Source organism: Eleutherodactylus coqui, chromosome 1 (assembly GCF_035609145.1).
Source record: "Eleutherodactylus coqui strain aEleCoq1 chromosome 1, aEleCoq1.hap1, whole genome shotgun sequence".
Lineage (NCBI taxonomy): Eukaryota > Metazoa > Chordata > Amphibia > Anura > Eleutherodactylidae > Eleutherodactylus > Eleutherodactylus coqui.
The window spans coordinates 398,618,989-398,634,717 of record NC_089837.1 but is presented as its reverse complement, the minus strand read 5'-3'; the positions used below and the strand labels follow the sequence as shown (position 1 = coordinate 398,634,717).

General features: G+C 42.3%; 1 protein-coding gene across 1 annotated transcript in view; it reads right to left on the bottom strand.

Annotated features, from left to right (window-relative positions):
• The window catches only part of PCCA (propionyl-CoA carboxylase subunit alpha), a 400,750-nt gene that overhangs the window by 246,183 nt on the left and 138,838 nt on the right, over positions 1-15,729 (bottom strand). Inside the window, exon 9 of the mRNA XM_066580185.1 lies at positions 11,925-12,003. Within this exon, the coding sequence (XP_066436282.1) occupies positions 11,925-12,003 (79 nt within the window). The remainder of the gene's footprint in view (positions 1-11,924; positions 12,004-15,729) is intronic.

Here is a 15,729-nt window from a genome sequence, read left to right as displayed (position 1 = left end):
CCGAAAGCTTGAGGATGGGTTTCCTCAATTGTATACTGCAACGGTCCAGAAAACGTAGGAGTCACCCTATTATGCCTGAAAACCAAACTGACATGTCACAGGCTAACAAAGATATAAAGAACTGCAACTCAAAAGAAAAACTAAAATCCTTATTGACACCATGGATTTGTAACTTAATATAGATTAAAAAATACCATGCAAAACTGGAATTAAATCATACTTATTCTTGTAGTTCTACTAATTCTACTCCCAAGTGTCTCTATTGTGCACTTTAAAGAAAACAATTGTAATTCTACATTTACATTCCCACCCAGTCTCCCGTGTGGTTAACCAGTACTTTTATTATGAAAAGTAAGCCAACAGACTACATATTGACCGCATTCTTACTGGTTTATGCACCAAAGCAGGTCTACTGATAAACCACAATGGGATTTGTGATTTACAAAAATCAATTTGCCCGATTAGATAATCTTTCAATCAGATAGAGGAGACGTTATTAGCATCAGCTACAGTATGTCCAGACACAGCAAATGGATACACATTGCATTATTATCCCCAAATTCTACAACTACAGTACCAGTTTATAAAGTCATTAGTAGTCAAAGAAAGACTACATGGCCCATCTAATCTGTAGTGGTCAGTACAGGGGCACGGAGAGTTCTTTGTATTAATACGTATCCTTTAATCTTTAATCACCTTTAGCAGTAAAGCAGAGAAGGACTTTAAACGTATATTTTAGGGTTATGCATAAAAATCTACAGCCACAGATTATCAATTCCTTTGCAACTAACAGGAAGCAAATATCATCACCCTTAGCTATGTGGCTTAATATAATGGTCTAATAGATACAATGTATTAATATAGAGTCAGCAGAATATCTGCTTTTATAAAACACGTTTTCAGGAATGTGACAAACAGGTTTTCACTCAATGCATCTTACATAATGGTAAACATGGAAACGCTATAATATGTACATAAACTTAATGAAATCAAAGATATATCTATACTCTAAAGCCAGGTTTCCCAAAGAGTGTTCCGCAGATTACCAGGGGCTCCGATGAAGGGTCTACATCCCTTCTTTACTACGTCCCGTAGCGGTATCTGGACAGCCTGTAAATAAAAGTCCAGGACCTGCGGTTGGCATAGCAACGCAGATCACATGAGCCGATTCGACTTTCATTTACAGGCTGTCTGGACACCGCTACAGGGATGAGTAGAGCAAGGACCAATTACGGATTATAGTAGGGGCGATTGGGGCAACCTACCTGGGCCCGAGACTCCAAGGGGGCCCACGGCAGTCCCAATCGCCCTATAATCGGTACTGCTAAACCTCCAGTTTCAGTGGTGGACCCCAATACTACTGGGGCAGCAATGAGGAACCCTATTACTACTGGGACTGCAATAGGGGATCCTATCACTATTGGCATGGCAATGGGCAACCCAGAATTATGAAACCAATGATGATTTTCAATGGTTTCATTCCCATTTACGATGTTTTCACTCATGCGAGGTGGAGTGGGAGAAAAAAAAAAAACATGCCCTATCTTTCTCCTTTTTGCTTTTTTAAAATCTCCCACGTTTCCCTATGGAGCCTCCTTTTTATTGCATTGTAAAGTATGAACTTGCGATTTTCCTGTGATGCGATTTTAACATTAGAAACTCTTATTTTCTATCACGTGCTAAAAACCCAAACTAAAATAGCAAGTGGCAGCGATGCTTTTTCAAGAAAAGAGCATCGCTGATGCGCGGGCATCTCATGTGCAATATTGTGATTTTGCCACGATTTTCTCACAGCGATATCGCGATCGCAAGTGAGAGGCACCCTTAAATGGAAGGAGCCTAGGGAGAAGGTCATTTTTAGTAACCCATTCGGTTATGATGGTAAATTGCACCAAAAGCACTCTGCCACGCAATTCTTTCAACAGCGTACACTACCGTGCAAAAGTTTGGGGTCACCCAAACAATTTTGTGTTTTCCATGAAAAGTCACACTTATTCACCACCATGCGTTGTGAAATGAATAGAAAATAGAGTCAAGACATTGACAAGGTTAGAAATAATGATTTGTATTTGAAATAACATTGTTTTTACATCAAACTTTGCTTTCGTCAAAGAATCCTCCTTTTGCAGCAATTACAGCATTGCACACCTTTGACATTCTAGCTGTTAATTTGTTGAGGTAAGCTTGTGAAATTGCACCCCATGCTTCTAGAAGCATCTCCCACAAGTTGGATTGGTTGGATGGGCACTTCTGGCGTACCATACGGTCAAGCTGCTCCCACAACAGCTCAATGGGGTTCAGATCTGGTGACTGCGCTGGCCACTCCATTACCGATAGAATACCAGCTGCCTGCTTCTGCTGTAAATAGTTCTTGCACAATTTGGAGGTGTGTTTAGGGTCATTGTCCTGTTGTAGGATGAAATTGGTTCCAATCAAGCGCTGTCCACTGGGTATGGCATAGCGTTGCAAAATGGAGTGATAGCCTTCCTTATTCAGAATCCCTTTTACCCTGTACAAATCTCCCACCTTACCAGCACCAAAGCAACCCCAGACCATCACATTACCTCCACCATGCTTAACAGATGGCGTCAGGCATTCTTCCAGCATCTTTTCATTTGTTCTGCGTCTCACAAACGTTCTTCTTTGTGATCCAAACACCTCAAACTTGGATTCATCCGTCCACAACACTTTTTTCCAGTCTTCCTCTGTCCAATGTCTGTGTTCTTTTGCCCATCTTAATCTTTTTCTTTTATTGGCCAGTCTCAGATATGGCTTTTTCTTTGCCACTCTGCCCTGAAGCCCAAAATCCCGCAGCCGCCTCTTCACTGTAGATGTTGACACTGGTGTTTTGCGGGTACTATTTAATGAAGATGCCAGTTGGGTACCTGTGAGGCGTCTGTTTCTCAAACTAGAGACTCTAATGTGCTTATCTTCTTGCTTAGTTGTGCAACGCGGCCTCCCACTTCTTTTTCTACTCTGGTTAGAGCCTGTTTGTGCTGTCCTCTGAAGGGAGTAGTACACACCGTTGTAGGAAATCTTCAATTTCTTAGCAATTTCTCGCGTGGAATAGCCTTCAATTCTAAGAACAAGAATAGACTGTCGAGTTTCAGATGAAAGTTCTCTTTTTCTGGCCATTTTGAGCGTTTAATTGACCCCACAAATGTGATGCTCCAGAAACTCAATCTGCTCACAGGAAGGTCAGTTTTGTAGCTTCTGTAACGAGCTAGACTGTTTTCAGATGTGTGAACATGATTGCACAAGGGTTTTCTAATCATCAATTAGCCTTCTGAGCCAATGAGCAAACACATTGTACCATTAGAACACTGGAGTGATAGTTGCTGGAAATGGGCCTCTATTCACCTTTGTAGATTTTGCACAAAAAAACAGGCATTTGCAGCTAGAATAGTCATTTACCACATTAGCAATGTATAGAGTGCATTTGTTTAAAGTTAGGACTAGTTTAAAGTTATCTTCATTGAAAAGTACAGTGCTTTTCCTTCAAAAATAAGGACATTTCAATGTGACCCCAAACTTTTGAACGGTAGTGTATATGAGCAGATTTAGTAGTAATTTACATTTCACAGTAAACATAGCTATAAATAACAGAGGCCTGAATCTGTAAGACAAATCTTACATTATAAAACAGCATGATAAACAACCTTTCGGCAGGGGCGTTACTATGGTCTTAAAAGATCCAAGGCATATAACCCCCTCAAAAAAAGTTTACATATAGGGGCGTGGCCTGGATGTCAAAGATGGCAGATGCTAGAGTTGGCGCTCCGCTAGCATTAACCTACTAACAACTCTGAGAGCGACGTCTGAAGATGAAAAGAAAGCTTCTTACAGCCGCGGGCAAGGTGCGAGTGACAGGTGATGACAAGAAGGAAGCAGACCAGAGTGGGACCGAAGCGCTTTATAGACTTCTACCTGGCGCGTAAAGCAAAAGAGGAGCTGGAAATGCAGGACGCACCTCTCATTCAAGTGGAGTCGCCAGGGGCGGTGGGTCAGGGGAACCCTTCGCAACAGAGAGCTGGTAAGCGGGCTTCCCCCTGCCCCTCAGTCACAGCCAGAGTCATAATCAAAAGCAGTGCCAGTCCTATCCTAAATTTCCCAGAATAATTATGGCTAATGTGATTAAGGACTCAGCGGACTTTCATCTGATTGCATTAGAGGAAGATGACAGCAGTAGATATGTAATTCTGATATGCAAAATTAACAGTTATCTTATGATCTTGGATAAGATTTAGGCCCCCAACTTCTCACAACTGAGTTTCTTGAATAAAGTAAGGAGGAAGGTTAGGAAGACACAACAAAGTGGTCTGATCATGTGCAGAGACTTCAATGTGATATCGGATGGGGAGGTGGATTCCAGCAGCTTCAGCAGAAGGAACATGCCCTCCCTGACTCCATGGTTACTCAGGGAGCATACGTTTGACTGTTTTAGATACTTAAATCCTGGTTCCAGAGAATACACATTTTATTCTCCAGAATCAATATGTGTCTGGTAGATTTTCAGATGCTGACCAGAGTGCGAGAAGCAACAAATCGGAGTGGTCTCTTGGTCAGACCACACTTCTGTCTCTCTGGTGTAAGCAGGATCCACAACATGTATGTTTCCGCTGTAGGAAGTCAGGCGGCAGAGGGCAGGTGATGGTAAAGCAGGGTGGTTTATTGCCAAACTCTCAGTCATAAACAAACACAGGCTTTCTCCAGCCATATAATGTCCATAAGGCACACAAAATAACAGTCCTTGTAATCTGATGCAGGGATTCTCACCCAACCCTTTCCTCAGGGTTTTGCTTCCCTCAGCTCTCTAGGTTAACTCTACCCAGCTTTCCAGGGACTCTGCACACAGTCTGTCCTCTCTCTGGTCTGGCTGAACACACTCTGCCACAATCTCTCTCTTACTGAGCTTTTCCTGCTCCTTTTTCAATTATGTTTCAGCTGTGTTCCAGGTTCAGGTACTTCCCGGACTGGAATATACGTGTGACCCAGACAACCCCTGTGTCATGCAAACTCCGGAGTTATTTCCTGGAGTTTAGTAATCTCCGTGGTATATACACACCATCCAGGACTTTACCCCTTACTTTACTACACTGGTCATAGAAGTGGAGACCCAATCCCTTACTTTTGGGAACTGAAGGAACAATACATTCCTGATGAGATTACCAAAATATCGGGAGGAGGTGCATGATGCGCTGGGGGAATACTTATACCTCAACAACTCTTCAGAGACGTGTTGATTCCTCAGGAAATGCTACGCTACACTATATACCCTCAAAGAGGACAGGTCCCTTTCACATACCGATCAAGAGGTTATAGATGCGTTCCTCTTATCAGTGCAGCTCCATTCACTTAAAAAAAAAAGCTGGATAAGTTAAACTCCCCCATTTCGTCCCAGGAAACTTTAAAAGTTATCAAGGATTCCAAAAGAGATAAAGTCCCAGAGCCAGACGGCTTCTCTAATGAATATTATAAACTACATATATCCCAACTAGCAAATCACATGAAAGAGGTTTTCAATAAAGCGATGACATGTGGTTCCCTGCCATTAGATATGCTTAAAGCGACAATAGTAGCAATACCGAAAGCAGGTAAGCAAATCTCCTCGCTCACCAATTTTAGGCTCATCTCATTAATGCTAACGACACAAAATCCTATGCCTAGCATTGCGTCTACTAGAGATTATACTGAAATTGATACATAGCGATCAGGTTGGGTGTGTGAAAGGGAGACAGACCTCAGATGCAACAAGGAGAGTGCTGGATCTAATTGGTGGAGCAGAGGCCTCTTGAACACCTTCTCTGCTCCTCACGTTGGACGTGAAGAAGGAGTTTGACAGGATACACATGGGGTATGTTTTTGCAGTTTTAAAAAAGTTTGGCTTTCAGGGAGAAATATTGGGAGCAATACAAGCTCGGTATAGTGCACCTTCTGCTGGTGTTTTAATAAACCAGGTCATGTCCAGACCTTTCAAAATTTCTAACAGTACCCGTCAAGGGTGCCAACTTTCCCCAACCTTATTCAGTCTGACTATGGAACCCCCGGCAAAGGCAATCAGGATGGAGGGTAATACTCCAGGTATCCCCTTATCTTTGAGGCAACACAAGATCGGGGGGTTTGCAGATGATGTAATCCAAAATTACCGCTTTCAGGGCCATCTCGTACTATAAAAAGAACCCAAGCAAATCTCAAATTTTCCTATTAAAGTCTAATCTAAAAGTCACATACAAAAGGAGTCCCCATTTGCATGGAAAACTGGCATCCCCGTAATAATCACAATGGCCCTTAAAATTTCAGCCTTGCTTAAAGAAACACAAATGAACATCCAAACTTATGCCAAAGGTGAATTCTCCTGGTTAGGGAAGAAAGTATTATATAAGATGCTAATTCTTCCACGAGTCCACTATAGATTTCGTACAATAACTTTCCACTGCCCTGCAAATATGATCAAAAGCTTACAAAAACAGATATCATACGTATGGGGATAAAAAGAAGCAACAAGTGGCTGCATTTATTATGTACAGCCCCAGAAGAGGAGGCATGTGAGTGCCTAAAAAAAAGAGGCCCATTATAACGCAATTCTAGTGATGCAACTTCGACTCTGGTGTCAGAGCAGTGAAGGTATAAGTTTACTTGAAATAGAACAATACTTTATGGGAGGAAAGCTACTTTGCAACCTATTACGCGTGGTGAGTGTTAAACATAATTTGGAGGTGCCAAAGCCCCTGACCATCAAGGCCTCAATTCTATCCTAGCTCCAAATTTCAAGGGCCCATGCCCCCAAGAAGATGGTACTTCTACCTACAGAAATACTAGAGTTCTGGACTGATCATCTGTGTGTGAGGAGTTGGAAGTGTAGAGTGATGCCACTTTTAAAGCATCTTGTTAGCAACTCAAAGCTAAAACCTTTTAATCGTTTACAGACAGAATTTGGTTTACCTGACACTGAATTTTTTTAGATACTCTCAAATAAGAAAAATATGGTCGATTTCTCTCTCAGAGAAGATATATCTGCCCATATAACTGTACAATTTTATATTCGGTTCACCTCCCTTCAATCTTAGCGTAAAACTCATATATGAGATCTTTTGAAGAGAGAATGAGAGTTTAGAGCAAGCTCACAAGAAAGCCCATTTGTTGAATTAGGAGAGAGACGTGGGGCGATCCTTCTCCCTGTCACAATGGAAAAAAGCCCACTCGTGGGTACATAAAGCAGCAGACCTTGAAGAGACTTTGAAGACCTCGGCAGGAAAATGAAGGAACTAGGAACATAGGTGGTCTTCTCATCGAACCAATGGATGGCCATGGGATAAGGAGATGAAACAGGATTCTACAGGTGAACTGACTACGATGATGTGCAGTCAGCAAAGCTTTGGATTTCTAGACCATGAAGTGAATTGCATATATGATGGACTCCTTGCTAGAGATGGGTTGCACCTTACAAAGACAGAAACGCATATATATTTGGCAGGCGTCTTGATACCTTCATCAGGAGAGCTTTAAACTAGAACAATATGGGAGGGGAAGTGAAAGGCCAGGTAAAAATATACAGCTAATGAAAACAATTGAGAACGCTGCTATTAGAAGTGGAAAGATGTAAAATGTTTTTACACAAATGCACAAAGCATGGGAAACAAACAAGGAGAACTGGAGCTCCTAACACAGGAAGAGAAATAGGATGTCCTAGGCATCACAGAAACTTGGTAGGCTGATAAACATGATTGGAACACAAGGCTTGAAGGATGCAACCTTTTTATAAGGTTACGAAAGCATATATCTCTACAGAGATTCAAGCTTCGGAGCATGGTAGTTCTGTAGAAACTGTTTGGGTAAGAATACAAGAAGAAAACAGAAAGGACACCATTGTAGACATTTAATATAGGCTGCCTGGTCAGGCAGAAGATATGGATGAACGCTTTCTGCATTAGATGACCAAGTTCTCAAAAACATATGGCACAGTGACCAGGGAGATTTTAACTATCTAGACATTTGTTGGGAATCTCTCTCAGGCAAAAGGAATGGGTCCAACAAATTCTTATCCGTAACTGCTGAAAACTTTATCTTCCAAAAGTTAAAAGATGAAACAAGGGCACCTGCTATCTTGGACCAAATTTTACCAACAGGAAAGGAAATGATTGAGGAAGTACAGGAGGCTGAGACCTTAGGAGGCAGTGACATGTCAAAAGAAAAGTCAAAGATGCTATAGGAGGTTTACAGAAGGATAATGGTAAATTGGTTAAAAATGATGTTCAGAAGGCTGAACTTTTAAATTCCTATTTCGCTTTTGTTTTCTCTCAGAAAGTAGATGTAAACATCAACTGATCTTCCCTGTGCTATTGAAGAAATGCAGGCTATCTATAAGCAGACATATGGTGAGGGAACAAATTAATTCAAGTCTCCAGGTTCAGATGAATTACACCTAGGACACTAAAGAAAGCTGCAGAGGTAATTGCTGAGCCACTCGTCGCAATCTTTGAAAATTCATGGAAAACAGGAGAAGTCCCAGAAGATTGGAAAAGGGCAATTGTTGACCCCATCTTCAGAAAAGGGAAGAAGGTGGATCCAGGAAACTACAGGTCTGTGAGCCTGACTTCTATACCAGGAAAGATCTTTGAACAAATTATTAAACAGCGTGTATGCAAGTACTTGGACGAGAGCATAGGTTTGTAACAAACACGTCATGCCAGACAATCCTAATCTCCTTCGATGACAGAATCACGGACTGGGTTGATTAGGGAAATGCAGTAGATATAGTATATCTTGACTTTAGTAAAGCATTTGACAAAGTATCTCATACCATCCTTATTGAAAAAATGACCAAATATGGGATTGACATGGCAACTGTTAGGTGGATTCACAACTGGCTGACTGATCGTACTCAGAGTGATCATAAATGGCTGCACATCCAAGTGGAAGAATGTGGCAAATGGGGTATAACAAGGCTTTGTCTGAGGGTGCGTTCACACGAACGTATATCGGCTTGGTTTTCACGCTGAGCCGATATACGTCCTCCTCGTGTGCAGGGGGGGGAGGAGGATGGAAGAGCCAGGGCAGAAACTGAGGCTCCCGCCCCCTCTCTGCATCCTCTCCGCCCCTCTGCACTATTTGCAGTGAGAGGAGGCGGGATGGGGGCGGGGCTAAGGGGCGCAAATTAGCCCCGCCCCGTCTCTCCCCATTGCAAATAGTGCAGAGGGGCGGAGAGGAGGCAGAGAGGGGGCGGGAGCTCAGTTCCTGCTCCTGGGCTCTTCCATCCTCCCCCCCCCCTGCACACGAGGAGGACATATATCGGCTCAGCGTGAAAACCGAGCCGATATACGTTCGTGTGAATGCACCCTTAGGCCCAGTGCTTAACATTTTTATAAATGACCTGGAGGAAGGAATTGAGGGTAAACTGATCAAATTTGCCGACGACACAAAGCTAGGAGGGAAAGCTAGACACTAAAGAGAGGGAGAGGATTCAAAAAGATTTAGAAAAGCTTGAACATTGGGCGGTAAATAACAGAATGGTATTTAACAAGGAGAAATGCAACGTACTACATCTGTGCAAGAAAAATTTAAAAAGCAAATACAGAATGGGAGGAATTGGGCTAAGCAGCAGCACATGTGAAAAACATTTGGGTATACTAATAAATCATAGGCTGAACAGGAGTCAACAGTGTGATGCAGCAGCAAAAATGGCACACACAATTCTGAGATGTATTAAGAGAAGAATAGAGTCTAGATCAAGTGAGGTAAATATCCCCCCTCTACTCTTCCATGTCCTATGAGGAACAGTTCTAGGATCTTAATAGCTGTGTAAAATATCTAAAGGGCTGTCACAGTGCAGAGGATTCGGCCCTTTTTCAATTTGCACAAGGAAAGACTAGAAGCAATGGAATGCAACTGAAAGGGAGGAGACACAGATTAGATATAGAAAAAATTTTTTGACAGTGAAGGTGATCAATGAGTGGAACATATTGACACAGAAGGTGGCGAGTTCTCCTTCAATGGAAGTTTTCAGAGGCTCAACAGATAACTTGCTAGGATGATTTAGTGAATCCTGTATTAAGCATGGGGTTGGACCAGATGGCCCTGGAGGTCCCTTCCAACTCTACGATTCTCAGATTAACTTTGAACAGTACAGTTGGATTCCATTACTGCACAGTGTACACCAGTAGCTGCAGAGCTCACTTTGGCACATCCTTGCACTTATCTATGAGACCTTCCAATTACAGTGAGATCTGTAGCTGCTGGTACACATGGAGCAGAAGCACCATCAAGAAGCCTCAGTTGGGAGGTTTGTGGCAATGGGCTTTTGATTCGAGTCACAAGCCCAAGTTCTAGTAGCCTAGCAACGCCCCTGAATATGAAATCAGAAGAGTATTAAAGAGGTTTTTTAGCCATATAACATTAAAAAAATTATTTACAAAATATTGCCCACACCACTTTGGCCAGTCATATACCTAGTTTGTAATTTGGCATCCTCCCCTTCCATTTGCTAGCGCACTACGTCTATGCTCAAAGCCATGACTTCCAGTCCTAGATTTTTGGGATTCTGCTCTTGTTCACTACCCATCAGCTCTTGCGCTAGCTTCTCTACCAGCGCCAGAACAACCCACGTCCACTCAAAACGAACATGTCCGAGATGAAGCAGGCCGCATGTTGTCCTGTCCCTCCACCCCTATAAATTTACATGAAACTGACGGGGACTGAAAGAAAGACTGAGAAGCAAAGTGGAGGTATGGTTGGCAAGTATGCGAATATTTCAAAACTGATTAATGTACTATTGCAGCACTGATGCTGAGAAGTTTAATAAGGCCTGGAAAATACCATTATATTGCCAAATATACCATAAAAGTAGGTGGTACATTAACAGTTCAATCTTCACATTACACTTCAGTTCCATCAAAGGCTTTGCACCGTCCACATGTGTATTGATCGTCCTTCACCTCATATCACTTTAAAGGCACATTCACACAGAGTTAAATCGTTTTCCTGCAATTACCATGAAACTGACAAAACTGCAGCATTTTGCTGAGATTTCACAGTAAAAGGGTTAAAAAAATTCTCAAATTTGACCAAAAGGTGTGAATGTACCCCGAAAAACACTTACATTCCTATGAAGCTTTCAAAAGTTGATTCTCCAGTATCCAACAAATAGTTTTGTCAAACTGTAGTTGGGTTTGGAGAAAAGGATCTTAGAGTTTAGGCTGAGCACTATTTGGGCAGGTGCTGCTATCTCCGGCTAGAACGAGGCTACAACCTCTGTTTTGGTCTTCATTTAAACCCAAAGGTCTTTGGTTTAAAGGAGGCAAGTTTTCTTGGGGGGGGGGGGGGGGGGGGGGGGAGACAGACAATCATGTTTACAGCAAAGTTTTATAAAACATTTTGTATTGTTTGTCTTCTGAACCCTCTACATATCATCACTGCATATAGACACTGCGGTCTTAGTCTCAATAGGAGATTATCAGAAAAGCTGAACTAATGGATTGGTTCCCCAACTCACATCAGACAGCACACGAAAACCCAATTTCAACAGACCCTGCATATTGCATGTCCTGACAAGTGGCATTTTTTTTTGTCTGTATGAAAAATCATTCACAGAAATAGCTTCATGCTTTATTGTGGGGTCTTGTGCTGTCTGTAGCGCACACGGACAGCATATGGTCAAAAAAAACCATATGGCCGTGTGAATAGGCCCTAAGCAAAACTGAAAATGGGATAGATATACAACATTCCCCATATTGTTTCAACATCACGTTTCATCACAATGAAAACAATAAAAGCTTAAAGACACAGAGCAATGAAGCAATTAGAAGCATGAAGACAGGGTATTACAGACTTCAGATAACTTTAAAGTGATAGTTCATCTCATATGCTCAACGCAAAGATGTAGAATTTGGTAGCATTAATCAAAGTAAACCGTGTGGACAGAAGCTCACCTGGTCTCTTCATCATCCCAAGCAATCCTCATTCCTTTCCCACCGCCACCTGCTGAGGCCTTGATCATAACGGGGTAGCCTAACAGCAGGGAGCAATTAAACACAAGTTCAGGCTTTGATCATTTGGTCATATGAACATGACAGTTTGCCACATGCCCCATGTTACAGTAAACAATATTTTTTTCCTTCTAAACTGTGACAGGTCTGACTTCGCCCCAAATAGAATGTTTTAATGAATATGAGCGAGCATTGTAGTTTTGTTGATTTTTACTGTGAAAATAAAATGAAAAGCAATACTATATATCAAAATAAGTGTATATATTTTTGTTTTCATGAAGACATGTTATACATTGCCATCCACTCCTGTGGTACTTGGCATTATGGATTGGATCTAGAAATGTTTAAATGGAACAACAAAAAAGTATATAATCAGAAACCTGAAAATAGCTGGGACTTAAGAATTGTCCGCTTTTTACACTTTATATTTATATACTTCTAGAATAGGAAATCCTACATTTTTTAAATACACATTTAACATTCTGTTCACATACCTTTCCTATAGCAGCTTAGTGGCCCCTATCTGCATAGTAGAATGGTATAATCCTTGGACTAGTCTGTCCATATTAATGCATCAGTCATGTAACATGTCATGGGATCCCTAGTATTCAACTGACACTGATCAGACATTTTTGCAGGCATTCTATAAAGCCCCGCCACAAGCAAGGCTTAATAGGCAAAGGGATCTGCACAAGGTCCCAGGCTGACATGGCAAATGAACGGCAGCTCAGATCATCGTTCAGAAGGTCACCCCGGTTTGGCCATTTAAATGCCGCTGCCAATGCTGACAGCACTTTCTGAATGGTTCAAGTCTACAATAAAAACGGCCTTGCCCATAGCAACCAATCAAAGTTTAGTTTTCATTTCACATTCTGCTCTTCCAAAATGAAAGGTGCTCTATGACTTGCTGCTATCGACAATAAAGTTTTTCTTTTAGGCAGCATCGTAAATCTGCACAACTGCTGGGTACAGAGCATTGTTAAAGTACTAGTCATGTGACCAGGCAAGGAGAAAAGGTGCAGAATACACAACTTGAAGGCGCCTGGTAACAAATCTGGATTCTTCACAGCAGGGATCACTAATATTGTGATGGATTCAAATTCACCCCCTGCAAAGCCTCAAAAAAAACAAAAACAAAAGTGCTTCTTTACATAAGCAAGGTATATTTTGCAGAATGGTATGATAGTATAGGGTGGGTCTTGTAATTTTGTGGCAGGCAGTGGCATTTTATGAGGAGGAAGGGAATAACAAATCTTAGCAGCCCTTGTAAATGAATAAGCTGAAGCTGACAAGAGGATTGGCATTACAAAATAATGGTTAAGGCCTCCCTTACATGCACATTTTTGTACAGTGTTTAGCGCTGCCTTTTCAGCGCTGCACTAAACTCTGTTCAACGTTCCCATTTATTTCAATGGGGCTGTTCACACAAGCATCAGAACGCAGCATCTTTAACAGCAGTGCATGCTGTATCTTTGGCCGTGCTCAGCCCTGCATCGCCCATTGAAATGAATGGGCAGTGGTTTCAGCGCTGCTGAAAATGTGGCACAATCTGGTACCACGTTTTTGGCAATGCTAAACTGCAGCGTTAGCTGCACGACCAAAAAGGAAAAAAAAGTAATACTTCCCTAGCAGGTGCCGTTGTGGTCCGGGCCGCTGCTCTCCGGAGCTCCCGGCAGGCTGCCAGGCATTTGTTAGCACTGATAGACCATCTATTGCTAGTGTCAGGGATTGAAATCTCCGCCTCCAGCAAAAGATTACACGGATTGGTTCAGGAGCGCCGACTCAGTCAGAGCCAGCGCTCGAAGCACCAATCACAGCCATTCATTTGAATGGTATCATTGACTTAATTAACCCCACAATGATAATTAAAATATTCTTATTAAATGCCAAAGGGATCAACAGCCCACAAAAACGTTCACTACTTTGGTAAGAGCCAAAAAAATCCAATGCAGATATTATATGTGTGCAGGAAACACACTTTAAAAAAATCATCCCCACCAAAATTTACAAACCCCCACTTCCCGCACATATTTTTTTCCAATGCAGAAAAGAAGAAAGCTGGAGTACTTATAGCTATCAGAGACTCCTTAACTTTTTTCCTCTCCAATGTGATAAATGATAACAAAGGAAGATATGTTGCCATAATATGCAACATAAATATTTCAATTTACACTGTCGCTAATATCCACGCGCCCAACAAATTCCAGATTTCATTTCTAAACTCATTGACAAGAAAACAAAAAAATATCATCATCTCAGGGAAACTAATCATTTGCGGCGACTTTAACATTCACGTTGTCACCCTAGACACCCCATCCAGAAGCATAAGGCCTCCTCCCCAATTAAAATCACGGCTAGCTAGGGAAAATTTATACGACACTTGGAGGAGAGGTCTACACTTATCAGAAACATTTTACATATTACTCCGCTCACCACAATACTTCCACATGGATATATTTGTTACCAATAATTGGGTAATTCCAGATATTCGTCAATGCGATATAGGCCAAATCACCTTGTCAGAGCACGCACCCATCACTCTCACAATTCAAACTCCCGATTACCCTCACAACCCATACATATGGAAAAACAACACATACATCATGTCCATGGAACAAACCCAGGATACGGTGTCTGGTCTCCCAGAAAAAACAGAATATGCAACAGCACCCCTCAAAAGCCCGTAGTCCAGGGTGGGAGAGAGAAAAAAAGCAGCAACAATAATGTCGTGCACGCTGGGTCTGAGCCCAGACTTTTCAATGGGCCCAATGGATATCAAATATGCAAACACCAGAGGGGCCAGCAGCACGTACAAAAGGTGCTTGATGTAAGGAGGAGATCCACCGCGTAGTAGAGAGGTAGAAAAAAAACGTACCTTTATTAGATATCCCAGATAAAACACGGACAGCAACGTTTCGGCTATATGTTAGCCTTTGTCAAGCTCATTAGTGTAACATACAGACACCCCTCCGCAGCCCTCCCAAGGCCACGCCCCCTTATGACGTGTCGGAGCCGGCCGGGGCGTCCCCTGTGACCAGGTTTGACTCCTCAGCGGATTGGCTACAAACACGGCGGCCCCGCCCCTCTGCGGCATGTGGGAGAGGTCTGGGGCATCTTTGCTGATGATGCTTTATCCCTCAGCTGCTTATACATAACCATGGCGACCAGGTGCAGGCGCGGTATGTGAGCCGCTGGTCTCCATGTGATGATGTTTCAGTGATGGCGCCATTGGCTGCTAGGCTCTTTGCAGGAGACACAGGTGATGCTGATGACCCGGGGCGGCACCCCGTGATGGACATTTCCATGCTCCAACCAGAGGCAAGTATTTTGTAGGTGTGGTTTTACATGCTTTCTTTGATTGGTGTTGGTGTATTTAAATATGGTGTGTGTATGTTACACTAATGAGCTTGACAAAGGCTAACTTATAGCCGAAACGTTGCTGTCCGTGTTTTATCTGGGATATCCAATAAAGGTACGTTTTTTTCTACCTCTCTACTACGCGGTGGATCTCCTCCTTACATCAAGCACCTTTTGTACGTGCTGCTGGCCGCTCTGGTGTTTACGGTGTCTGGTCTCAACAAAATATCAGCTAGCAACTACTTCTCCCTTTGGAATGCACATAAAGCTTTCATCAGAGGAATACTAATTCAACAAGCTGCAAATTTTAAAAAACAACGGAAAAAAATACAAGACCTACTAAACAAGATCAACCTTTTGGAAGGCCAGAATAAATCAAACCCCTCACCCA